This window comes from Anopheles nili, chromosome 2 (assembly GCF_943737925.1).
Source record: "Anopheles nili chromosome 2, idAnoNiliSN_F5_01, whole genome shotgun sequence".
Taxonomy (NCBI): domain Eukaryota; kingdom Metazoa; phylum Arthropoda; class Insecta; order Diptera; family Culicidae; genus Anopheles; species Anopheles nili.
The window spans coordinates 67,530,599-67,558,252 of NC_071291.1; the positions used below are offsets into that span (position 1 = coordinate 67,530,599).

General features: G+C 49.0%; 1 protein-coding gene across 1 annotated transcript; it reads left to right on the top strand.

Annotated features, from left to right (window-relative positions):
* The first annotated feature begins 439 nt into the window (after positions 1-439).
* On the top strand, positions 440-23,182 carry LOC128728908 (uncharacterized). The gene is made up of 7 exons (XM_053822561.1): positions 440-542; positions 1,275-1,393; positions 11,492-11,977; positions 12,048-16,892; positions 16,923-17,190; positions 17,269-19,843; positions 19,883-23,182. Exons 1-7 carry the CDS (start codon positions 440-442, stop codon positions 22,209-22,211), a joined length of 10,725 nt encoding a protein of 3,574 aa, XP_053678536.1. The 3' UTR covers positions 22,212-23,182.
* The last annotated feature ends 4,472 nt before the right edge of the window (positions 23,183-27,654 follow it).

Here is a 27,654-nt window from a genome sequence, read left to right on the forward strand (position 1 = left end):
GAAGAGAATAGAAAATGGCGCGTAATATGTCCGTGCGTGTTGCGTTTTCGAATTAGTTGCCAGTGTCGCTAGGAATGCGGATAGTTTGCCATCATCCTAGCTATATTCGGAGCCGAAACCGAAAGGGGTAGAAGAATATGGTCTTCCAAGTAAATTGTGCGTTTTATCTGCGTGTGTGTGTAGCATTGCGAATATTGTGATTGAGTTGTGTGTTCAATATTTCCCAAATTCTTTACAGAATCTGTAGTTTTTACACGATCGTCAGTGATGTGAGAGTTATGTTTAGTCAGAAAAAGAAGTGTACGGTTGCGCGTTTGTTTCTTTCTGATGGCGGCTACTGCAGGCCCTATTCGAATGGTTTTGGACGTCATTGAAAACGGTTATCGCCGGGAAGGAGGTGTCCGGCTTTAGTTTTTTCCATACCGCCACGGCGGAGGAAATGGTTTCACCTTCAAAAGCGAAACTTTCCAAGATCGCCGGTCAACAGCAGCAGCAACAGGAACAGCAACAGTCTTCAGCTCAGTCGTCGCAGAAGAAACCGGGTAAGTGTGATCTATACTATATGACCATTTCAGAGATTTCGGGCCGAAATAAGGGAACTAAACGTTACTGAAATATTTTTAAAATACTTTAGCCATTGCCAAGAATTACTGTACAAGGTAGTTGTACGCCAAATATATTTGTTTGATAGCGCATTTTATTTCCCAGACTTAGCTTCATTTTGCAAAGTGATTCTGAGTATTCCGCTGGAACGTAGGTGTGTTCGATTTTTTCGAAGGGGGGGGGGTCTGCAGTTATTTGTAAATTACCGAAAATTCGTGGATGAAGAAACCAGTTCCAAGAAACAACTGTATTCGATTGCGCTTGCCTTGTTTGACTCCTTGAAGGCGATGGCCGTTTGACAGCAGACTGTTGTTGTTGCTTACAAACGAGGGGTATATCAATGGATTTGTTATGGTAGTACGGTAATACAACCGAGTCAGCCCGGGATAAGGCTATCTGCGGCTGTTGGGAGGAAATGCCTTTCAGCTCACAAAACATTATCCAAATCTAAATACGGCAAGGCGTTCTTAAAGAAATAACAATAACAATAGTACGGTTATAGGACATTTGAATGTTGAACGTTGGTTCATTACGCTGTTGCATTATCAATTACAAACCTGAAGTACCGTGTTTTAAATAATATTGCTGAGTTATGTTACTATTGATATGAACATGAATAAATTTAAAATACGAGTTTCTTTTAATTTATATGTGAATTTTATATCTTACAGGCCAAGAGGTTCAGCTGGTGAAGGGTCCCAAACCACTGGTACTTCATCGGTTCTATTTGGACGTTGAGCAGCATCCCGTAGCAGCGAAGATCGAATCCACGATAAAAGAGCTTGGAGGTGTAAGTGTGCATTAGTTTTAAGCCATCTGCATAGAATGCTCTAAAATTTTCCTTACCAAAGAAAATTACGATGAAATTTTAATTATGTTTCTATACCATGAGTTTGACATGCCTGCGGCATGCTATGAAACCAGGCATTTTGCTTCGCTGCTCTAGGGTTTTTTTTCATCGGGGAAGTGTGCGTGCGTGCCCAACCAACAAACACAATCGGGGGTTTCTACAAAACCCGAAGTGTTCCGAAGATGAATTGTCAACGGGCGGCCGCCGCTCGATCAACGCAGCCGCCATTCATATTGATATTGTTTCATTCGAACCGTACGGACGCGTAAAGAGCGTGCTCTCGAGGGCGCGTTACTGAAGCCTCGGTCGCTTAGCGTATCGCGGGTGGGGTGGTGGTGCCGGAACACCAACCGTGTAAGAAAAAAAAGGAAACGTACAAGCGAAAACTGAAGAAAGGCCAGCTTGGCCTGCAATTGTGCTGTGTCCATTGGGTTTGTTCGTGTTGGCTGCTTTTTCTCCCGCAGCGTACCGCCTTCCGGGCCGTTTTCTCCTGTTTCTGACCGGTTTGTATATGCGCGCTGCTGTATTTTTCATTAGGCGCCCTTCTCTCTCTTTCTTGCTCACACCCTTGCGGCGCGTAGTGTTGGGTTCTGTTCATCGATTCGCAGCGCAATAGGCCCTTCTCTTATCGATTTTGCAGTGTGTTATCGTACTGGTGGTGATGGAAAATCAAAAAAGCATCTTTGTGAAACGATATGCAACTGCTGGAGACGCGTTTCAGTGCAACCCGTGTTTGTTGTAGCAAAAGTGTTAATATATAGCTTCAGTTCATCTAAAAAGGCAGTTTTATAAGGTTTTATTCAGAGTTTTCCGATAGGCTTTTACATATCTTCCGCTCGTTTTGCTTCGCTTGCACTTTGTCGCAATCGATCGTGCTCTTGTGCTCGCTCTCTCACTCTCTCATTCACGTTGTTTCTCTCTGCCTATCTCTCTCTCGTGCATGCGCGTGCTGATGTGTGTGAGTAGTGTGCGTGTGCCTGACAGCGCGCGACGGCGATGTGGTGAATATATATATGCGGCGCTCTTATGTTATGTTGGCTGGTGTTGCTGCTTTGGCCCCCAGCTTGCTCTGATGGTGGCCCTGTTCTTGCTCCGCGGAATAGCTACTCGAACCATCGCTCGAATCACGAACCGTACGTGCGTTGGCTGCTGCTGTCGGTTGCCCCACCGTTTTCCTTCCCACGGGCGGCGTCTCCGCGTTCGGTTCAACCGATGCTGCTGCTGCTGCTGCTGCGGTAATGCCTTGATATTCGCCATTTTCTCACCATCGCCGTTCCATTTCGCCTACTCTGTGTGTGCGGTGGTGATACGTGCTGCCGTCTCTGCTTGGCTCGCAGGCTCAACGTTTGCGTTCGCTCGCAATGACGAGAACGTCAATGGCAACTAGGATCACTAGTCAGCTTCAGGCTGGGGCACTTAAAAGATCCACTCCATCACATCACACTAACCAGCAGTATGTGACCTTAAACAGCAGGGCCCTTTCGGAGGCTGGACTGTTGTAGGTGAAGATGATGGTGCTTTTTTTCTCCTGTCGTAATCATTGATAGTGAAGGTACGTTTTTTTTTCTATGAGCACAAACAACCGCTGAAAACATATACCAATGCGTTCGTGCAATCCCCGGCTCGAATGCAATTGCATTCGTATAAGCGGGAGAGAATGTGTGCGTGTGTGAGAGAGAGAGAGGGAGCGAGATGGAAACAGACAGAGAGGGGGCAAAAATTGCATCAGCAATTATCTGAAACCAGCCTTCGGTCGGTCGATTCGTCCGTTGAATGTGGTAAAATTACAGCAACTCGCTTTGGCCACCACCAGGAAAAGACCTCCACCGGTCGGAAAAAGGGCGTTTTCTGCGGTGTACGGGCTGGGAGAAATCGAAGTTTTTCCTCTCTATCTATCTCTCTCTCTCTCTCTCTTTCTCTCTGCGCCCTGCAAGACCCGCCAGCAAAACAGCCCTCGTAGGTATAGCTGTTGGGTTGCCTTTTTTGTGCTTGTGCTCTGTGGCTGCATCGGTGCGTAGTTTGGTGTGTGTGTGTTGTGTGTGTGTAATGATGGTGTGCCCCGTGGTTAGTTAGCCAGCGCGAAACAACATAAAACCCATGGCCAAGCATCCAAGCAAGAAAATCGACCGAGGTGAAGAACGAACCCAAGTGGTGGCAACATATATATATAATAATCAATACCATTGCCGGAGTGTTGTTCATTCTAAACGTGAGAGAGTGAGATAGGAACACAACGTGAGTGTGAGAGAAGCAGAGAGAGAGAGAGAAAATGACGTACGCAACGCAATGGCGTTGTGTGTGTGTTTGTGTGAATAAGCGTTTCTAGGAAAATCGTGTTGCGTGTGTGCGTGCGCATTTGCGCTAGTGTTGGTCGCTTCTTCTTCCCTCCGTTCGCGTTCTTTTGTTGTGGCAAACACAAAACCCCGCACGCAACTGAGCGAGAGACGCGCGGGCGCACCCGCGAGTGTACGTGTGTGTGCACGCGTTCGCACTGTATGTGTGCCGCTAGCCGTACGCACTGTGTTATGTACGGTGCGATGCGTGTGCGCCATATTCCCATTTCCCGGGAATCTGAAAGGCTCTGCACGGCAGGCAGCATAACTATGCTGCTCCCGGGTTTATGCTGGCCAAACAACGCACCTTCGCGATGAATTGGTGTGTGATTAACCGCGCGACGCACGGCTCTCCTCGGTGATATCTCCTTCATTCGGTTGGGAAATGAAATCGATAACAAAAATGGGGTCACAGCTTGCGAGAGCGGCTCGAGCGAATTTCATTTCGATGTCCTGACGCATTTTCTTCCCCCTTCTCTGATGTCTACCTCCCACCTTTCACCACGCATCGTTGTTTCAGTGCGTTGTTCAATTGCATCCGTGCGCTCTTTGTTGTGTTGTTGCGTTACATTAATGGCTGCCGCTGGTTTTGTGCACGAGGACAAGGAGAACCACCTCCAATCGTTTCCTCCCCTTCCCTTCCCTTCATTCATCTGTCATTTCATTTTGCCGAAGTAGCAAAAAATTCGTTCTCTCCCATCCCTTTTTTTTATCAAAACATTGTTTTGTGTGTTACGTGGGCGACTAATAGAATGGTTGCGGTTTATAGGGGTTGAAGAATCAAGCGCGTATGTTTGTGTGTGTGTGTGTTGCCGCGTGGGGGTGAACTCAGAAGGGGGTTGATTAAATGGACCATTGTTGCGTACACTGTTTGCAATGCTCTCACAAGAGCCCGGGGCGGCTTTGGTAAAATTGAATGTTTTGGAGTGTTTCTGTTCGCTCGCGTTTGTCTTGCATTCAGCTATCCCAGATAAGTGGCGAAGGAATGTATGTCAAGCAACAGTGTAGACCATTTGAGGGGTTTTTTGGGTCTCGTTTTAGACATCATGTAATCATGGCGCTGCATACACACGCGCTCACACGTTTGTAGGCATCGTGTGTTAGTCTATTTGGTGTAAATGTTTACTCACCATCTTTCATTTTCCTCCCAGCGTTTTGGACGACGGGGAAGAAACCTAAGGCCGGTTCTCGGTGTGGCCCTGATTGCCCACGGCAAGGCGAGGCGGAAAGGATGTTCTGTTTCGTTCCAAACCCCACACCAAGGCGAGCGAGGGGGGGGGGGGGCACGTACGTGCGTTCGTTCCATTAGCCTTGTCGCAGTGGCGTTTTCTCTGACCGAATATGAAACATTCTACACACGGACGGTGCTCAATCCCTTTGACCAAGCAAGATGGTGGGTAGCCAGGAAAAATGTTTCGTGTTTTTTTTTCACTCGACCTTTTAAGGGAAGCAACAGAGGGAGAGAAGGTTCTTTTGTTTCCTTCGTGGTTTTTTGGCCCCCGTTCGAAGTGGAATTGTGCGTCGAACCGGTTAGGGAACGATCCTCCCGAGCGACGACAAATATTACAGGTTTTCTGTTATTGTTATTATCTCATTCGATCCTTGTGGATCTTCGCGTGTGTGTGTGGGTTTGTTTCTTTTTTCACCCCAAGCAACTGACAGCTCGTTACGCGTTTGCTGATAGACGATGAGAAGAAGAGAAGAAGGTTCGATCAATAAAACACATCACCTCTCTTATGCTATGCCGGGAGCAGAAAAAGCACTAATCTCCTGCGGCTGTATGTGGTGGTGAGATTTGTTTGAGAGTTGCATTGTTTACAGTATTTTTTGTTGTTGTTTTTTTTTATACTGAGGATGCTAGTTTTGACATGCCGCTTCAACAACAAATGAGACAAGAAGTAAAAGTAATCGAATGGTATTTGGGACAATTGTTGGGGAAATTTGAATGATTTCATCACACAAATAGCACCAGCAATGTTTCATGGATCACCCAAGCACACGAGAAAGGAAACCCCTTCATACGACTTATCTTAAAAACTCGTTGGATACCTACCCTAATAAACCGAAGGTTAATGGAAGGTTTTAGGGGATAAATTCCACACGGACGTGATGGCTCTCAACACCGGCCTGTCATGAGGAAAAGTGAGACGATAGAGCGACCCTTCCAACCCATTCGAAAGATGCCAAAAGAAACGAAACAAACGAAAACCTACCACACAACTCGACGGTAAACGGTCGGCTCAAAGTAGATTGGATTTCATGTTGGTTTTTTTGCGTGCATTTTTTGTAACCAGTTTTATTTGCTGTCTGCAGCAGCAAAAGCATATCAACAACTGCCGTTGGGCAGGGCTTTTGGGCCCTCCAGCGCACGAAGGAAGAATGAAGCGCAAAAAAAAACTCATCATAACCCGAAACGTTTCCGTGTTGCGCATTTTCAACCTGGGGCAGCACTAGGACTCCACCACCATCGGGCGTTTCTTTTCGTTTATTCCTTCGCGGTATGTGCTGCTTAACATGTTGTCGGCCATATGGGAAGAGAATGGTTCTGAACGGCCCCCGCGGCACAGCCACAGCGAGTTATATGTTTTGAAAGCAATTTTATGCATGTTGAAAACCAGACATTTTCAACACGTTTAATGAACGCGATACCTTTATGGAGAGCAGCAAGGTAGGAAACGACGTTCTTTTTCATATGTTGCTAAACTTTGTGCACAGGAGGGATAAAAGAAGTTCAAAAGCAGTGTTGTGTTGACGTTTGAAAAGTAGCACATTTTAGTATCTTTACTGTGTAGAAGGCACACATGGCATCGCGCTGATGTTATTTTCGCCATTGTCGAAAGCTATTCCACTTCACGCTCGTAACTCAATCCCCCACCATTGCATTGTTGCAAAGCCGTAAAAAGTCGCCACAAATGCTTAAATCGCAACACACAAACCTTTCTGACTGAAAATGAGGCTGACGGAAGCGCGACAGTAATATGGTTCGCGTTTCTCGGTACGATTGTTTCTATTTTCGAATTAGTGAGACAACAGAACGTGTGTGCGGCTGCAAGCGAAGTAGGCATGTTTTCACAAATGCCCAACTGTCACTAACAGTTGCGCCCCTCGATTGGTGGTGTGTGGCGTGCGTTGTAAGCGATTGGCACCAACACACTGCCAGCTACGCTAGGGGTGGGTTTTTCTTTGCTCACCTCTCATGTTGGGATGCAGTCGTACGATGGAGGGTGGGAGGGTTGCTTATTTTTGTTTATCGCAGCAAGTGGCCAAATCACCCGCGAGGAGAAAATGCGCTGTCACATTCGGCAATGACAGTTTGGAGGGTGGTTTGACATAATGCACAATGGAACGACGTTGTTGGTGTTGTCATACTCGCAAAGGTTGTAAAATGTACTGTTTGTATCCTCTTTGATGGTTCTCTTTGTCGGTGCACGGTTATGTTCGTATGATAGTCGTATATTATTAGCAACAGAAACACAATACGTTGAAATTAATATTATGTAAATCCTGGCATCCAATTTAATGAATGAAATGTAAAATCGTTATTCTGTTTGCACGATAATACATCGTTTTAAAGCACTATGCCCGCATACTTCAGCCCACTAAAGGTACATGTTCTGAGACGAACAAGTAGTGGATTGATATATTTGGCCATCATCATCATCGTGCGCAGAATATACTCTTCAAACACGACACTTACACGGGAAACAGTGAAGTAAGGCAGCAAGCGGACATCTTTTCCCATTCGTTCGGCTCTCGACGTCGAGCATAAGCTGCCGTGGCTTCTTTCGAAAAACTCCGTACGGTTCTCTTATTCGCTGGGATGCGAAGAAATAAGTTTTTTTTCTTTCTGCCCCGTCGTTCACTGTCAGAATAGGGTAACGGCCAATACGACCGTCTGTAGCGATAAGTCCGCTGGCTAAGCAGCATGGAATACGGCCCCGGAGGATGAGGAAAGAGCACAACATACCTTCCTTCAGCAGACCTTTCAAGGAGGCCGTGCAATTGTGTGTACGCATACTCGATATTTCCTCTGACCGAGTCGGATGCCAAGGAAAACTGGCGGGGAAAGATGGTTGCCACGGAAACGATGCAGCGGGGAGGGCTGGTTTTGCTGCTGAGGACGATGACGACGGGTGGTCGCTGACACGGGGCAACATTTTGCTCAAGATTGTACGCCCGTTGGCGTTGTGTGTGGGGGTGTACGTTCGAGCTGGCGAACCTGCCAGCGGCAAAAAAAAATGCAAACGCTCTTACTCGAGTTTCTTCTCGCTCGTCGTCATGCTAACAGACACACACACACACTGTGTGTGTGTGGCGCGGTGATGGGGCGTCGTCGTCATCGTCATGCGATGAGATGCTCATCGTTCCGTTCGCCAAGACGGCAGGGGCTAACACATCCGCTTGAAATTGCTTGCAGGAGAAAGAAAACTGCCCTTCGCTCGAACGACGACATGCGCGCGGGAGGACCGTCTTGAGCGCCCAATCCGCAGCTGCAAAAATGCGAAAACTTTCCGTTCAACTACGGCATCCATTTTGTGCCTCTTGCTGCGCCGTTGTTGCTGAGCACGCTGCCTTTGATGTGTTTTTTTGGTTCCTCTTCCAGTCTATTTCCATTACACCAGCTTCGGTTTAAAATATGTTGCTTGTGTGTGGATCCGTTGTTGGTGTTATTTTTCCTTCATCCCCCGAGCGAACGGGCAAACGTCAAATACGACCCTTTTTTGACAGGAAAGAGCACATCTCGGTTGGTATATGTTGATGATTGCTTTCGCCTGCACAACCCCTACTAGATGGATGATGAGTGTGCTGTCGACAGTGCTGCCATCTATGGGACGTTGTTTTTGATGTCGTTGGAAAACGCACTTTCAACAAATCCGATGTTGCCTTGGAAAATGCATCGTTTTGGGGATGGTTGCTAGTAAACTATTGATTATTCATATCACTACACTCTGCGGTTTGAGGTGGGCTGTATTGGGGGTGTGTAATCGTTTTTCCTAACCGTGCAATTACCTATGGAATGAACCTTGTACCTAATCGTTCGTCCATCGCTTGTGGGTTCGCTGTATAAGGGGGGATGTTTTTGGATTGTGATTGTCGAGCTGTTGCCCTCGATACAGCATTGCCTCGTCCTCTCTCTCTCTTTCTGGGTGGACAGTGGCGGGTGGTAGGCCCTGCGTATGAACGATCACCCACTAGCCAAAGCCCCCCCCAATTCTGTCGACGAACGCAACAAATACACGTACCATTTAATGGGGGGTTGGGGTGGCAGCAACAAACCAACCACATACAGCAGAGCGCCATTGCCTCGTACAAAACGTACTGCGCCAGCAACAACGCAAGGTGAAATCAAATATGGCTGCGCGCTGTCTGGTTGCTGGCACACTCACGAGGGAACGCAAGCAGGAAAAGCCAACGCGCTGCTGTATTCCAAACTCCATTTTGTGTGTTCTCGCCCTGTTTGGTAGCTGAGCAAAGCCGAACCTAAAAACCGACGGCCCAACGGCGAGAGACGGCCGGTTTGCTCGATGGTGTGCTACATTGTGTGGTGGAAATGCGCGCGTGCGGTGTGGTGAAAGATGGCAGAGAAACTCACCACGGTGTGCGAGTGAGCGAAAGAGAGCCAGGAAGGCGCCGTGCGGGCGGTTTTAGGGGTGTGTGGGGAATCGATTTTCTTCGCTACCCTCGCGAGGAAAATTCGCTTTCCAATCGATTTCTGATCGAATGGGAGGGAAGGCACTAACGCAAACGCGCTGACCCAACCAAATTCGGTGGTGGAGAAATCGAAATCATCGTAGTATAAATACCAGCACCGGGCAATGTTTGCTGCTCTCAATTTGTTTTCTTTTTTTGTTGCCCTTTTTTGTTTTCGAAACACTCTCTCGCTCTTTTTCACCTACCGATGGGATGATGATATAGCTCAGTTCGTTGGTGTTTTCTTTTTTCCTGGTGAAGTTTTCCCGCGAAGAAACAAACAAAAACATAACTTCGGGCGTCAGGGCGCTCACGCACACACGTGCACGGCGTGCGGCAATGAGACATTTCCGTGAGAGCAGCATAACAGTTGAGGGAAAAAAAAGTATGAACTCTCCCCTTCATTGAGCTACGGGAGATACTTTCAAAGCCATTTTTTGTCGACTACATTTCCTCAAACAGTTATTTTCTTTGTTTTAAGATACATTTTTAATGCTATCGTTAAGGGGTTTCCCAATGAGGGCAATATGTACACAACGCCAGACGGCTGGGAGAAGTCTACAGAGATAGGAATGGGTCCCTTCGATTTCCAACATACTCTCTCTCTCTCTTCTCTCACTCTCACGATTTCTCCCGGTTTTGTATGCTCTCCATCGTTCCGTTTACGTTTACGCAAGTGACGACGTGGTGGCCTGCGCATTGAACTAACTTTACTCACGGTTGATCAACAATAACAACAATTGCTGAACGAGCAAATGCGAGATGCCTTTTTTCCTGTTTTTCTGCCCCCTGATGCCGTCGGTTTTCATGTAGAATGAAGGAGCTCAGGAAAGGAAACCACCACAAACGCAAGCACAGCTCCAGCAGCAGAAGTTCACCACACACTGCGATGGTAAAAGGTTCAACGTTCTTCACAAGCGAAGACCCACCATGAACCCAGCATAAAACAGTGCAGCAAAAGCTTCATCGTGCGGACATTTTTGCTGTTTCTCCACTGCTGTGTTGCTGCTAGAGAGTGTTTGGTTTGTGCGCGTTGGTCCCTTCGAGGGCAGCGAAATATTGCCCTAAGTGTTATGTTTGGTGCGCTTCTGGAAGGTACATGACGTCACGTGTGTTTTTACGTTTCCTAGAGACGTTCCTTGACACGCTTGGTTGCTGTGATGCAAAAAAGTTGAATGTGAACTAAAGTGGACTCGATGTGTAGTGTGTTTAATGGTTATAGAAAGGTGTAAAGGTTGATTTTTCAACTCCCAACTATTCCCATCGTGAATATACCGGTGTTACTTGCGAAAAATGCCACAAGAACAGATATCGAACCATTTTTTATCTCTTTCGCCCCAATGTGGTGAGGCTCTTTCTCTGTTCGTACCCGTTCCGTTTTAACAACCCATGTAAAAAAGGGGTATCAGCTGCTATCGCTGACTGTTTCAGTTTAGTGTGTATTTTTGAAATGTCAACTGATAATTTACCCTGACGAAAACAAAATGGGAAACTGTGAATTCCGCTGCGTTGTTTGGGCAATGCTCTCGTTGGCAGGAAATCGATCGATTTCTCTCGATACACCACCCAACATAAGGGCCTATGTTGCATATTCCCTGTCGTCGGTGGTTGAAGGCTATGTAGCTTGAAAACATGTACATTTGTGTGGCATGAGAGCACAAAACTGCTCTTTTATTTAGTGTTTATTTCTGCCACCCGTGAACCCGTGAACATGCCGCGTGCATGTGTATGTGTGGGTTGCGGTATCGCGCGATTTCGCCGAGATAAAATTATCTCGCGCATAAAAGCATAAGTTCTCTCGTCTGTTTACTTTCTCTCAGCACCATTCACGTGCTCTCTCTGTCTACCGAGGGTTAATTTGTGTTTGCGAATGTTGACATTTGGCTGGAACATGTAAAAAATTGCGTGAAGAAAAAAACACGTTGCAAAAGTTTTTTTTCTATATAATGTATCTTTTTAAGATTACTCGCATGTATCTAAAATATACTTTTTTGTCTTCATTCTCCTCCTACAGTCGGTGGAGTTTTTCCTCAATAAGGATATAACTCATTTCATAACCGACAAGCTCCCACCGGGTGGAAAACTCCCACCCACAACCGCCGTTGCTGCCGAGACTGGCGACCGGAAAGATCACCCAACAGCATCACCCGGCGTTACTCGACGACCCCTCTCGATTGCGTCCCCTGCCGGAACCACACAGGACACCACACCGCTATCGAGCTATCGGGGTTCGCGGGACTTGCGACTTAACTCGCGTCAACTTCTTCATCTGACGCAGCAGCAACCCACCTACGGTCAATATGTAAATGATTACGGACCGGCGACCAGTCGTACATCGTCACCATGTCCACCACCGATAACAGCAGCAGCAGCAGCAGCACCGTCCTCATCTACGGCAACATGCTTGGCCTCCACCGCAGCAGCATCCTTGCAGCAGCAGGCGGTGGGGGTGGCAGGCCCATCCTCGAACAGCGCAACATCCGTAGGGTTTGATGGAAAGGTAGGCGTAGTCTGCGGGTTTCACCAGAAAATGTCCTTTTGCTCATACTCCCTTCGTTGTCTCTTTATAGGTTAAATCAATCCAATCATCCATCAACAGTCTGCCGACGGCAGGAATTCCACGCAGCCGTGCAGATGCTATGCTACAGCGCGTTCGTCAGCAGCAACAGCAGCAGCAACACCCGCATCAACATCAACAGGCATCTTACCATTTGCTCCACTCGTCACCACTGAATCCTCCATGCGGAACCACACCGACAAAACTCGGTACGCCTCCGTCCTTTCACTCGTCCTCGCATCACAAACAGCAACCCAGTCCGTGCTATAGTCCTGCACCGGTGGATGGAACACCCGCTGGATTAACCCGGGTAGCCCCAGCACGCCAGAACAGTCCGGTACAGCTAGTCCGGTCCTGGGGTACGCTAATCTGGAGTGCGGAATATGCGCTTAAATTCCTGCGCGAGGTGCTCGGTACGCTGCCGAATGAGAACGGTTCGAAGCGCAGCACAAGGACAACGGACGGCGGTAGTGGAAAGCCTGTAGAAACCGGCAGTCGGCAACATCGGCATCACCGGTCACACCATCACCAATCGCACAGGACCTCCTCGGCACCGCACGTGCACCATCTGCGCGCGCCATTTATAAAAGTCGAATGCCTTTCGGCACCGGGCAGCTATCGGCCTTTTTATCAAGAGTTTAAACAGTGGCCGGTGTTGTTGCACAGCGCCAAGGACTACAACGTCCGAAAGGCACCGTTTGCCGATGCGAATGAACTTCCAGTGGAGCGGAAAGCGCGCGATGAACCACCCGTTTCCGGTCGCAAGGACAACGTAACAGCGACGGGTGGTTGTGGTGTCGGCGGGGATAGCAAAAGCAGTAGTAGAATGACGAGAAAGCTGTCCACCGCGACGACAGGTACCACGCGAACCGCTACGACGACAGGAAAAAGTGGCGAAACGACGTCGTTGAAGAAGCGACAGCAACAGGTCTCGGAAAAACCTCCGGTGGTGCCGCCCAGGGACTGCGGGTACTGTGAGATCTGCCGGATCGAGTACGACAGCCTGGCGGTGCATTTGCAATCGGAAAGCCACCAGTCGTTCGTGAATAACGACGACAATTATCTGTCGCTGAATCGCCTGCTCAGCTCCATTGGAGGCAGGGTTGACGACGAGGATTTTGTGCTGGCGAAGGGGTTTGGTGCGGTTGATGTTGATGCTGTTGCTGCGAAGGACGGCGTCGAGCTGGAGGACTGCTATCCACAGCTTCCGGTGAACACGGCTCGAACCTGCCGGCCGGCGACTGGAGAAAAGAAGGAGGATGATGATGATGATGATGGCGGAGGCGTGGCGGGAAGTATAGCGCTGAAACGGACGCGCGAGGAACACCGGAAGGAGAAGCAGGAGGACGAGGACGAGGACGAGCCACGAGGGAAAACATCATCAACAACAACGGTGGCGGTGGCGGTGACGACGACGACAACGGCCGCCGCTGACAAACAGATCGAAAAAAACTCGATCGAAGGTAGCATTAAGGACGAACGCGAATCGAAGGAGACTCAACTGCGCCCGACGCAAGGGAAACAAGAGACCGCGAAAGAGGAAGTAGAAAAAGACGAAGTATCAAGCAAGAAAGTGAGTGGGAAAATTGTGAGAAAAACGCAAGCTTCCGTTGCAGGTGGGGGTGGTGTAAACGATCGTGAACAGTGCGAAAGGAAGCACCGAAACGTTTCGTTGTTTAGCGGCAGTGACGAAGTGGAATACGGTGCCGGGGACGATAGTCGCGTGTGTGGAAATACTACGCAGGAGCTGATAAATATCGCGATTGAAAAGGTTATAGCGTCCTTTGGCAATAGTGATGGGAGTGATTGTTTAGCGAACGGAGACACGAGTGGTGTGTTTGAAGCCGATAAACCGGCAAAACATTGTGCTACGAAGCGGGGCAACGTCGAGGAACATTCGGCGGGGAAACCTCCCCGAAGGACAGACGGGGTAAACCTGCCCGGCGGAGGTGTTGCTAAAGGTGATAGTAATAAGAGCGCTGCCAATATTAGTAGTTTAGTGGGTGAGACCAGCAAGTGTGTGTCATTCGAGGAGCAGAAAGGGAATTCGAAGCAAGCAAAAGCGAAAAGGACGAGTGGTAGGAACAGAGCGGAAAAGCAACAGGAGGAGGTGTTGTCTGCGCAAGGTGATCGAAAAAGCGGCCGATCGGCAACGAGTGCCGGAACGTGTACAGATAATTCAAACCGTGAAGCGGTAGAGTCGCACGAACCAAACGAGGAGGAAGCGAGTTGGGAAGGAATGTTTGGGCGACGATCAGCAATTCATCATCATCCGCATAATCAACTGAACCATCATAACCATCAGAAGCACAAATCAACCCTAAACGCACTATTGCTCAAGCAACGGGAGCGCGAGCGTGAGCTGCAGCACGAGTTGTCGTCCCAAGGGGCCACCGTTCGGGACCAGCGACGGTGGGAGGAGATCGAAGCGCAGAGCGGTAGCGTCGGGATCGCTGACCATGCTGCCGGGATGAAAGTGATCACCGATTTTCGCAAGGAGCACGCCGAAGACGAGCTGGTGGTCGCGGACAAATCGGTCGTGTTGGCAGTTCCGGCTTCACCGACAGCCAGTATTGAGGACGACAGGGAACAGGAGATCGGTTTATTGGGAGAAAAGTCTGACACGACGATCGTGGCCCCGGTGACGCCGCGTACCACCGCCGGGGGAAATCGGCGAAGACGTCGTGGCGGTTTGTCGGTTAGAAGCGTGAACGAGCACCACAAGAAGCCGGAAGAGGTGGAACCAACGGGAACAGCGATGGGACTGAAGGCATCAACGATCGCTATGAACAGCAAGCATCATCATCATCACCACCATCACCATCATCATCATGTGCAGCACCATCTTACGGATGGATCGGGCGGCGGAGTCGGCAGTGGTGGTGGTGGCGGTGGAACAAAAACACGTCACGCCGCCGAACTGGCCGCATCCTTGCTGGAGTGTGACGGGTTGGATCCGAAGAACACGAAACGGATCAGTCTGGGGTTGCGACAGAACCCGAAGCGGGCGAATTTGAACGAGGACTTCACGAGTCTGCTGGATGAAACGCTCGAACGGTCAAAATCGTCCTCCGTGCCATCCACGGCCCGGCGTGCCCAATCTCGTATACGGCAGCAGCTCGGCAAGGGACCGGGAAGTAGAGGCGGTGAAGTGAAGGACCTTCCGGCGAAACAGAGAGGTGATGATGAGCAACAACGCATTCGTGGCTGTGAGGAGGAAGCGGAAGAACGAAGAAAGCATCACACAACGGCGACTGGCGGGGCTAAAAAATCTGCCGCCCTCGAAGGCATAAAAGTGCGTGGAATACGATGGAGGGCTCCCAGTCCCACGACGAGGCCACCGGTGAAGTCTCCTCTGCTGTACCAGGTAATCGATCAGCCAAGGGAAGACGCAATCCCTTCGTGCGGCGGTTCCGTTGCTCATGGTGAGCAAAATGTCCGGTCTGGGGCGGCTTCGACGTCGCGAAAGGAGTCCTTAGGTATCCACAACACCGATCACACGACGACCATATCTCCCGGTGGTCAGGCACGATCATCCAAAGCCTCGTCCGTAAAACCCGCCAGTGGTTCGCCGGTTAAAAAGAACGGACTCATCGTAAAGATCCGGCGCGTTCGGCAATCGGAACTGAGCCTGCTGAACGATGAGGCGGAGAACTTTATGTTCCCGCGAAAGGACGATAGCAGCTCGGAAGCGGACACCGATGAGGATCGGCAGACGTCTTCGGAGGGTTTCCGTGACCATGATGCCATCGGTGGCAGCAATAACTATTCCATTGATCTGCGGAGTAGTAGTGAAGCTGATCGAATCACCATGGCGCATGGAAGGGAGGAAGAACGCAGTAACGAGCACAGGATTGTCGAGCCCTCCGATGACGAAGACGACGACGACGTGACTGTGAAGGATGTCGACCAGCTAGGTGTTGTAAGAAAGAGAGCGGCCGGTGCTAGTCGAAAACGCAAGCGAACGGTATCAGGGAACGTTACCACCCGTGCACCATCCTTGGAGAGTAGTGATCCTTTGTCGTCCTCCCCGTCGTCGCCGGTAAAACATTCCTCGGCAGCTTTGATACCACCTTCGCTTGCTAAACGTCCTCGCTTTGAGATGAAACCGTCAACATTGAGCAGTTCGTCTCGTCGTAGAACACAGCAAACGGCCGATTTTGAAAAGTGCCAGGATCCCTCCGGTGAGGGGATGCGATTTCCAGAGGCCCCCATCCAGCCAAACCCAGTAGCAGCAGCAGCAGCAGGATCGACACCGTCTTCCATCGATAGGACACGGCGCCACCGAAGTTCGTCGAGCGTACTGGAAGAGGACGACCGTGCCGTCGTGACTGCGGACGATGATCAAGTAGATGCAGAAAAAGTGGTTGATGACGATGATGAAGAAAAAGAGGAAGAAGAGAGTCGATTTGGTGAGCGACGTGGGAAGAGTATAGCGGGCAGACGTGGGCGCGGTCGGCAAAGGAAAGCCACAAGGGAAGACGCGACGACGACGACGACGACTCTGGTGAGAAAATGTACCGGAGCATGCGGTGCTAGCTCTGTTGCAACCCGGGGTGCACGTGGTCGTGGAGGTGCTTCCGGTCGCCGAGGTCGACGTGGACGTGGTGCTGTCGGTCAACGTGGCAGACGTGGAGCAGGTGCCCGAGTGGCTTCATCCGGTATATCCTGCACATGCCACCTACTGGACGCTTCCCGTATGCCACCTCCACCGGCAGGTGGTACTAGCAGACGGCGCACCCTCGATACCGACGTCTCATCCAACGACTCGAGCATCGATTCCACTTTAACCTCGCAACGGAAGCTAGGAACGCGTGCTTCGAAAACGAAAACGACGCCTCCGTCTGGTGGGGGCGCTGTTAGGCGGCATGCGGACAGCACCGAGCAGCAATCGTCGTCACAGGCGGCATCCTTTGTCACATCATCGCCACCGAATGGCGGCATCGCGGCCAGCAGTACGTGCGGCAGCTACAGTAAGGGCAAGGAGGATGGGATGGGGGCAGTATTCAAATGGATCAACTTTCGCAAGCGCTGTAAAGAGATTGAACCGTATCGGTTCGCCTTCGAGCGAGTACCATCGCTGGAACCATGGTACGAAACCTTCCAGCGACAGGATGATGGCACGGAAAAGGTTTACGAATATTTCGGTAGCACCGGTGAGTTCGAGTCTTGCACATGTGTAATGTTGCCTCTTTTTTCGACAACATTGTAACGTTTTTTTTTCATTCTTTCAGGTTACCGGAAACTTCCTTACGAAATGGGACCTTTGCCGGCTCTTGGCCAAAATTGTTGTATACTGAACTACAAAGTTATTGCTAGCCGCAAATCGAACCGAACCAACTCACTGCAATCGACGTCATCGGCCTCGATGGAGCCACCGTCTCCGAGTGGCAAAAGGACCGGTTCACGCCCGGGTTCGGCTGATTTGCAAGGCTACGGTAGCACGACAGCAGCGTCCGGAGCAGGAGTCGATACGGAAACGAAAAAATCATCTCCTACGTCGTCTTTGTCCACGCTACCGTTGAAGAAGCGTAAGCTGCTATTGCAGGACGCGGCTGCTGGTGGAGTTGGTGATACTTCGACCGCCGGTGGGACCAGCGGTGTCGACGGTAGCGGGCATGGAGAGCGTAGTGGCCACAGCAGCCGGATAGCGAGACTGATTGCTGGTGGAAGCGATCGACCGCGAAAATCTCCCCGTGAGCACGCGTCCACCTTGGCCATCCTTAGTCTCCTCCAGCAGCAGCAACACCGGAAACGGGCGGGTACTATCAAGATTCTTACTAGCCCGAAGAAAGCAACCTCGGCGTCGGCAACACAAACGACGACGCTCCAGGAACAGCTCCTGCATCAGGACGCTGACAGTAATGACGAACTGAGTCGGTCGTGCTCTCGGGCAAGCGAACGTGGTGGCTCGAGAGCGGGCTCGTCGACCGGTGGAATCAAGTTTGAAAGACCCCACTTTCCCGACAGTGACTACGTCAATAGTCGGACTTTGTGCCAAGAGTTGGATGACTTCTTGTCCGACGAACTGAAACGAGTGATAGGAGTAACGTACCCCCCGAGCTCGGACTGCAAGCCGACCACGTCGCTAGCTGCCATTGTAAAAGAGGAACAGCTAGATATTGTAGAATCGCAAGATGCGTCCAAGCAGGAAGGTCTACATGCCATCTTGCCGACGTCTAAGACTTGCGCTGAGGCTAGCAAACAGCATCCTTTCATCCATCGATCGGAGGACGATTTGTTGCTCGAGTATGATGAAGAAATAGCTCTCCCACCGTCGGTCGCGCGCGAAGGGATTGCAATTGAGAGCGGCGGTTTACCTATCAGCAAGCGTGATCTGTTGGATGTGTTACAAACGGTTGGCACGGAACCCCCGCTCAGTCTAAAGCTCGTTCAGCGATGTGAATCGGTGGTGAAGAAGGTCGTGCAGTACGATAAAAAGCAACGTTCTATGCTTGCTACCGGTGCTGGGTCAGGACTCGCCATATCGTCCTCTTCGCCCGTGATCGGTCTGCAGCTGTTTGACAGCAGCTCTAGCCTAGCTGCGTGCGGTGGAGCAGTAGGGGTACCCGGTGGTATCGGAGGTGTCGGTGGCTCGTTCCTTAAAAAGCGAATAAATCGTACGGGTTGGCCGACGAATAAGCGCAAAATCGGTACCCGGACGAGACAGCAGGCCAGATTCATGGTACCTACTTCGGTGATGGCAGCGAAGAAATCCCTATCCAGAGAATCGCTGAAGCAAGAAAAGCAGGAACCGGACGATGAAGAAGATGAAGGCGAACAAGGACAGCAAAAGAAAACTATAAGCAGTACACCACAACGGCGTTGTGTACCGGAACAGCAGCATGACAATGACGAAGATGAAGACGATGAGCATGATGACGACGAGGACGATAATGACGAAGAAGATGAAGTTGACGATGAAGAAGTAGGTGATGAGGACGATGGGGAGGATGAAGGTAGCGATCATGAAGGCCCCACCAAAAAGGAGAACGAAGAAGATGATACACAGACACGTAGACTAACGAGTACAGTTCGTCCTGCTGCAAGTTTGCATAAGAAAATCATTGCACGAAGAGCAGCGAAATCTGCAGTGGCGTGTCGTGGAAAGTCTGACGATGTTCTGCAAAAGGAAGATCTTGAGGTGTCAGAAGAGGAACAACAACTAGAGCACCATAAATCGGACCGAACACCTCCAGAGCGAAGACGGAGAAAGCGATCATCTGTAAAGCATCATGAAGTACAAACACCAGCATTTTCTAAAAGCCGAAGGAACCACAAAATCATCAGCGATGAAGCTACGGAGGAGGAAGAAGAACCTAACAACGACAGCGTTGGCGAGCAGATTGTGGAACGAACAAATGCGGCAGTTGCTGAGGATAAACTTCATCAGCCCGCAAAGGAAAAGAAGGAAGACAAAGGACAAACCTCACTCTTTTTCAATTCCATGCCGACATTACGCGCCGCTCTTATGAGGGACAACAGTCAGCTACAGCGACAACTGAGTACTCCGCTTTTGCACCCCTCGTCTTTGAAGGCCATCGGAGGGATCGGCTGTGACCCTTCGGAGTCCTCCACACGGCCTTCCTTGTTACCGCCTGGCAGTCTAAATCGCGGAACGATTCCAAACGCTTCGAGAACCGCAGCTGCGATGGGCTGTGGTGGTATTCTATGTCCTATGACTACTTCTAGTTCTTCCGGTTCTGGTCCGATAATGGGTGCCAATTGTTGTAAGTACGTGACGAAAACGACTACCACTATGACGCGTGTGGATTACGATGGCGTAAATGCCAACAGCAGTGTGTCGCCGTCGTTGAAGCGAAAGTCACACGAAGACAGGACTGCCAGTGTTGGTGAGGATGATGAGAAGGAAGGCAATCGACAGAGGACGGCTGGCTACTCCCTGGCCGGTTCGGAACTGTCGAGACAAGAAGACTCGTCTCAAAATCGTACGAATCGTCACCGAGGATTGGTGAACGAAGATGACGATAAGGAGTGCGATTCTATCAGCTCTCGGAGCATCTTTGTCAGCGATGACTGTGATACAACCTCTTCGTCTACTGCTATAAACGCTCCAGACGATAGGCCTCCCTCGACTGGCGAATTGCCGCCGTCTTCTTTAACTCAGCCTCACCTCCTACAGCCAAGCGATCCTGCTTTTCCGACGGTATCGTCCTCTGTTGTCGTTTCATCATCAACAGCATCGAAAGACACACCGAATCGATACAATGCTCGGGGACGACGGAAGGACAGTTCCGAGAACGACGAAACCGCTCAGGACGAAGAGGCAAACAATCGAAGGATACCAAGTTTACCTGTGGTTGGCAAATCCACCAAAGCGCCGAGAACGCCGAGCGAAAGGATACGGAACAAGATGGTGAAGAACCGTCGAGTGGCTCTGCGTATGGTAGGGCTTCAAATGGCGTCAACGGCAAAGAGCACCATGCCCGATGCGAACAAAACAACAAATCACCGTAGTGTACAAATCACGGTCTCTCCGTCGAGGCGTCGGAAATCGTCTTCTTTAGGACCACCACTACCACCGCCGTCAATGATGCCGCTTTCCCCGCCATTAACAACATCAACTTCGTCGTCCTCGTCGTCATCGTATGGCGCGGATGACAAACCAATGTCACCTGGTGCTGTGAAACCTGTGCAGCATAAATCTCCCGAAAACGACGACGAAGAGGAGGAAGCGCACGACGAGGAGCTAATATCTATTCAGCGGTTTGGTAAGCAGCATTCGTCTAGTGCCAATAGTAAAGGACAGACCATTGTAGGGACTCTTACGCCATCAAAGATCAAAACTCGTTCTTCGACGTTCGGTTGTTCGCCCGTGAGGCGCACCTATGGTGGAGTAAAACTTTCGAATAAAAAAATACCCTACGTCAGCCTGGTGAAGGCGAGCATCCTTCCTGCGGGAGATACCGTTGTCGTTTCGTCGCCCGCCTCATCGCCGATTAATTCGGCGATTTCGAATAGTGCGCTGGACAAGAAAGGCATTTGCAGCAGCAGCAGTAACAGCAGTAGCAGCAGCACCAGCAATCGAAATCGCCGAAGGGGACAAGTGGGAAGAAAACCGACGAAATCACGTACCGTCAACACCAGCCGATCAGCATCTACGGGTAAGAAAAAGGTGCTGGCGAATAAACTGCAATGTTCGTCAGAAATAACGAGAAAGAAGAAGCATATAGCTAGCGAGTTAGCACCACCTGCATACACGGAGGAAAAACAGACAAACACTGGAAAAAGGAGCAAAAAGCTTTCTCAGCTATCTTCAGCAGCTAACAGTCGGGTACAGTTGGCGGCAAGGATGAAGATTGTTCGCCAAAAACGACGACAGAAGGCGATGGTCGATGATGCAGACTATCGGTTCAGTAGCGCAGCGCTAAATGAAGCCAGCACCGAAGAAGATAAGCGGCTGGATATTGAAGAACATAATCCAAACCATCTGCAGCTCCAGCCCCTGGAGGATAACCAAGACCGCGTGCTGGTTGAGGAGCATCTGATAGAGGTAGAGGAGAGAGATCATGGACTTGTAGAGGATGTGGAAGAAATTACCATCGACCATGGACGGGAAGACACGCTAGATGGCGGAGAAGAAGAGCACATCGAAATTCTCGAAATGATGGAAATGGACGAGGAAGAGATGGGCGAAGAAGAGGAACTCGCCGGGGAGGCAACCGCTTCCGAGCAAGACGCCGTGGAAGATGACGAAGAAGATGATGCTTTCCTGACGGGTGAGGACGAAGTGGAACAAGAGCGCCAGGAAGAAGTGGAACGAAAGCTGGTAATGGCGGATCATGACTACAGCGATCAGCACGTGGATCCCGCTCTGGCTGGGACGGAGTTTGTAGAAATGGAAGAGCTGGAGGAGGACGACCTAGAAGAAGCAACGGATGATACCGGAGGCGAGGAGGAAGAGGATTCTGAAGATGATAACGGTGATAATGAGGACGAGGTAGCTTACGATCATCAGAACCGCAAGTCGCAGGTATCTGTTGTCGTATCCCAGCAGACGGTGAGTTTCCCGAAGCAATCCCTCAAAATGTCCTTTCCTTCATCGGTAAATTCGGCGCCCACAACGTCAACAACGAGTAATTCGACTTCCTCGCCTACAAAGTATAGTCCACGTAAGCTTCGGAAACCTCGAGGTCGGTGGTATCGAGAGCGATGAATGGTAGCAACTACAGCAGAAGCAGCAGCTAACCACCGATCGCGTCTCATCATGCCTGTGTAAGATATTTACAAACCATGAACCATGAAATTTTGCCGACTGCCAGTCTCCCTTCGATATGAGGCTCCCCGAAAAAAAGTAGTCAGCACTACTGTTGATGGCTTTATTAGATTTCGATCTTGTTTTTGTTATGTGCTTCTGTCTTGAGTTCAGTGTTTTGAGCCTTTTTCTGTTCGTGTTTCTATTGAAGTACTCGCTAAGTACCGGTAAAAGGAATCATCATCCCCAATCTCGGGTTTGGATGGCGTTCATGTGTATCGTTAAATTATCATTAATATTATTATCAACATTGCAGTAATTGTTTTCTTCTGTTTTACGAACCATTTATTAACTTTCTAAAGCTAAATTTCTGTTTGTCCCGTCCTGTGTAAATTTCAAATTTTAACTTGTTGAACTGCTAGCGTGGTTTATAATGTAGAAACGCATACCAGACACAACATGTTGGGGAGGCTCAAGAAGTACTGATAGGAAGAAAAATTTGCATCCATAGGGATTATTGGGTTCATGGATTGTGATGGTGAGAATGAGGTATATAACAAATATCATGTGTACAGCAGGGCAAGATTAGTTAGATTATGCATCATCCATCATCAAGTACGGTGAGTTTGTCTTTGGCACTAAAAGAACGAGAGCGTTAAGAAGGATAGAAGATGGAGAAAGGATAGTTGACATGGGAATGTAAAATCCTCCTCATCAATCCTCATTCTAAAATGAAACATGGTATGGTAAAAAGGCAGACGTATAGTTGTGTAAGTGTTAAGAGACAGAACTGAGCAAAAGAAGGAAAAGTACCGTAGCAGAGTACGCTCGAAGGGAAAGTATGTCAAATGAAGATGAAAATATGACAAGAAAAGTACATGCTTTGTTTCGTTTTTTTTTGTTTTCCATTTTTTTTTCACCATGTAGTATTTCGTATCGAATGTTAATGCGCTTTTTTTTTCCAACGACTCATGTGTTTTCGATTTCCTTTTAGTTCTGATTTTCTATTTTCATCATTTTTACGTGCTTGTTTGTAGAGTTAACAAGCGAATGCAAAGGATCTGATAGTGAAAATCTACATTTTCGCTCGTGTTCATTTGTTTGTGAGTTTCGTTCGTTCGTGTTGTTGCACATGCATTACGTGCATTTGTCCAATGTATCCTTCTCGTTGGTTCTATTTATATTTTCCACACTTATCATGCGCCTTCTCATTAAACGGGTGGCGATTTCTTCTAGCACAAATTTTGTTACGGAGTCCTGTTATAAGTGGTGCATGCAAAATTTTGCATATTTCCCCGTCTCGTTGTGGACTTCGACTAGTATTAGGCAAAAGGCAGGAACCCATCGAAGCCATGGCAGATGGTTTCGTACACTAAAACTACTGTGGGAAGCCAAATCGAGGAGGCAAGTATAGAAGTATACAGCCGTTAAGACACCGTAGGTGAGACAGATGAGCATTTTGATAAGCAACAAAAAATACGAAATTAAACAGTAAACAATTTGGCATTAAGATATACATCCTAGACGGGGACGTGGCACTCGATGGTTGTCATAGTTATGAACCAAACCGAGTATTAGTTGCATACCATTTGTCTAGGCATAAGAAGTGATTGTGAAAGGACGAACAGTGGAAAGTGCAGGGAAGCATTTAAAAGTAAATTTGCAAAGAGCAGGTGCAAAATTAAACTGTGTAATAAATGCAAAGTGTCGAAGTGATTCAGAATAACTTTCTGTCACTGTTGTAAAATTATGTTGAAAGAAGAATATCAAATGATAAAAAATAATGGTTGGCGAATGATTTTCCTTATGAAAATATCCTTGCATGAAACTGCTCGAATTTTTTCAATAGGATTTTTAAAATCTATTCCGAATGTCGACACGGCGGTCACGTGGAGGTTTTCGAAATCATCTACGGGCTATAGAGCGAGAGCCTTTGAAAAAGAGAGCAAAGGACGAAAATATGAATCCAGTGGTATGTAAACTATACAAATTTGATTGCATTAAAACGTGCCTATTCGCTTCAAATTAGTATTAATTGCATGATTTTCACTGTCTTTCATGAATAATTGCCATACGTTCGAAATTTTCAAGTATCCCTTAAAATCATAGCCCAATTCATTGAGCATTCAAGTTACTGCTCGAATGCCAGGCTTCTTTCTCTCTCTCTCTGTTTTCTACGAAATGAAAAGAAAGAGTAATACAAACAAACATAGTGTATCTCTCTTTCCCACTCTCTGTGTTTTGAAAATCATTGCATTACCTCTCATAATGATAATTTAGTTGAACAATCATAAACAATCACCGTATTTTAGTGATATTTCTCAATAACACATCAAAAACTGACTAAACTGGCAAGAGATTATGTGGCGAATCAATTTAAAATCGATTGCTCTGACGTTTGTGATGTCAAAGAGAACGTCAAATTGAAAGTGTGCGAATGTTTAGCTGATACCTTCTTGGCGTAGGTGTTTCAATTCTACTTGCAAGTTAAACTCAACCATTTCCTTACGAAAGCGTGGTCACAAGTGCTTCCGATAAAACATAATCATCCAGTTAAAATGCATCAATTGTGTATTTGCATCCAACCCGCGTCAATTTAGTGTGGAGGGTTGTAAAACGTGAAGTTTGCATGACGTTGTTTTGGTTTATCGGTGATTTTTTGTAGATTTTTGATTCATTCCTGCACAGAAACATTTTTATTAGTGCCAGCAACAAAAAAAACCCCGCTGCAACTCCTCAGGTGCCTTCGAAAACGGTACGTTGTTCGGGTAACCGACATCCGGTCGCTCGTTGTAGTCTCTGCATGAGGCGCCGAACTCTTCCGATACATGGCATCGAAAGCGGAGAGTCGAATCCGGAGTCTCATTGTGCGTTTCTCTCTCGGTCAGTCCGGTTCAGCGTCCACGGTGCGGTCCCATCACAGGTTTGCCTTTGTGCACCGTACTAACAGACAGGTGGCTAAATGACTCTGATTCATTCAGTCAAAACTACAAACCAGTGGTACGGGTTCGCGGGCGCTTATTAGTAAACCACGTGTGGCTTTAAGAAACTTAGTGCGTGCAAAACGATCCACAACAAACCGCATCAGAATTTCGCGAAACGAAAAAACAGCGGCTGCTGTGTTGGTTGTGCAAATTTGATACTTTCCTGCAAAGGCTCTTCTGACGTTAATACCCATCGCAATCGGACGACTTTCCCGCCTCGACTAGTTATCGCTATTTCTGGAAAAGAGGTGCGGATGACGATTGTCGCGCTATCAGTTGTACCCCTCGCCCTGCGCTTTATCAAAACAGTGTGGGAAGGGTTTATCGCGAGTGAAATTGTAAACCCTCCGCGAAACCGTGCAAAGAAGAGCCAGCCCATCAGAGAAAAGTTTCTTCGAACGTGAGACGTGAGTCAAAAAGCAGGCCACCCGCGTCTCCATCGATTTGTTCGGCCGGGGTGTGCGCGGTATCTACGCGGCAGCAAGAAGAGAGAGAGAGAAAGAGAGAGAGAAAAAAACACGCAATAGGCACCGTGTTGCGTGCGTCCGTTCCGGGCCGTTTTATGCGCCCACAAGTGGATCCTACTCCCCGCAACTAAATACCACCGTGTTTGTGTGTGTACGGTTCGTGTACGTGTGCCTGGCAGTTGGGAGCAGCATTACGCCGAAGCCCACTTGAAGCAACAGCAGAGAGCAGCTCTTGTTGTGCGCGCGTACGCAAATTGCGAATGCTAAAAATCGTGAGCCCCCCACGCGCGTGCTTGTGTGTGTATGCGTTGTACGAATGTGCGCCTGCGAGTGTGTGGGTGTGTGTGTTTGTGAGTGGGGAGCGAAAAAGAAGGCCCCACATTCGCAGCACAGTGTGTTGCTTGAAGTGCGTGCGCCCGCTTCGCGTTGTTGTCTAGGACGGTTGTGTTGTGATACGTATATTTGTTACTTTAGCTCGTAAGGGCCCCGAATGTCCTTGCCGCAGGACGCGATACGTGAGTTTTCTTCGTTCCAAACCGTGACAAATTGCACCGAACGAAGCGCATCCGAGTTTAGCCGCGTTAGAAGTGTGATTAGCTCAGGAATGTCACGACGTCAGCGTCGCCTACTGCGAGCAGGGTTTCTGTTTACTTTTTGAAATTTTTGAAGAATTACTACCCATTAAAGTACGGCGTATCGTCATGCCTAAGGACCGCGCTCTCGCCGCCATCTAAAGGCATTGATTTTTTTTTGCTTCGCCCCTTTCAAACCCTCGAAAAACCTTCACGCGCCGTGTTTATTATGTTTTGTGTGCTCTCTCGCTCGGCAGCACAGCACAACCAGATGTCAAAGTGCGCCCGAGGAACCGGAAAAGAGGCGGACAGGCGGGAAAGGGTCCAGCATCCGGAAGGGCGCACTGAAATGGTAGTGTAAGTCCACACCGAAATTTACTCAGAGCCGAACCGAATCGGGTTTACCCGGTGAGATTTGCGCCGAAAGGGCTCTCAGGGAGGTGCTTTTCTTGGGGCCACCCTCTGGCCCCATCCCACCCACTTGCACCCGTGGCTGCGAATTGTTGCTTGGTTCGTGTTTTGCCAACTAACACGCGCTTCCATCCTTTTCCCGATGGCGTGCATGATGGTTTTCGTGGAGGGAGTGTGTGTGCAGGTGTGTTTACAAAACGCCCCTTTGGCCGTCCTTATTTCTACCCCTAAACCCACGTGGGGTAGGATGGAAATTGAAAGTAAGAAAGCCGACTTTCCACCGGCCGAGAGATCGAGAATGTGAGCGCGCGCGCAGCTTATCGTATTTTGGGGGTAAATTCGATCCCCAAGGGTGGTTATCGGGGGGGGGGGGGGGGGGGGTGGGAAAATGCAACAACGTGTGTGGGTGTTGATCAATCACAATATGCGTCGCTTTCATGTGGATGGAATTTCGCCTAATCGCGCAGAGGAAAATGTCCGAGAATCCGACCAATCGGCACGGGCTTTTCCATTGTTTTTCCAGACCTTGTGTGCCCTTTTCAACGAGTTTCCTTCGATCTTTTTTTTTTCTTTCACCAGCAGTGTGTTATTTGTGCAGTGCGCGACGATTTCAGCGTAACCTCGAGTGAATTTTTAGTGCATTTTCCGGCACCTCCCACAGTGGGGCACACGTGCCCAGGCATGCCACCGATCCCCGAGGGAAGTGAATGCGTGTGAGTGTGTGCGCGTGTGAGTGTGTGATAGTGTTCGAAATAGTGCGCTCTCCACCTGCGTGGAAACATGATCGCTAAGTGTCGCTAGGGCTAAGTGTCGCCGGGAAAATTAAACAGCCGAGCTTGCCGAGGGACAGCGATAAACCTTAAGCTTAAGCTCAACAGCGCGTGTGTGTGTGTGTGTGTGTGTGTGTTCAGCTTAAGCCACCCTCCCGTATCGACGGCAACCCTTCCCACTTTTAAACGCCACATCCAAG

Excerpts from the sequence above, each read along its gene's own strand:
- LOC128728908 (XM_053822561.1), top strand. The coding sequence starts at position 440 with ATGGTTTCACCTTCAAAAGCGAAACTTTCCAAGATCGCCGGTCAACAG. Across the intron at positions 543-1,274 it reads GTCGTCGCAGAAGAAACCGG|GCCAAGAGGTTCAGCTGGTG; the intron begins GTAAGTGTGATC and ends TATATCTTACAG. Across the intron at positions 16,893-16,922 it reads CTCCGTCTGGTGGGGGCGCT|CAATCGTCGTCACAGGCGGC; the intron begins GTTAGGCGGCAT and ends AGCACCGAGCAG.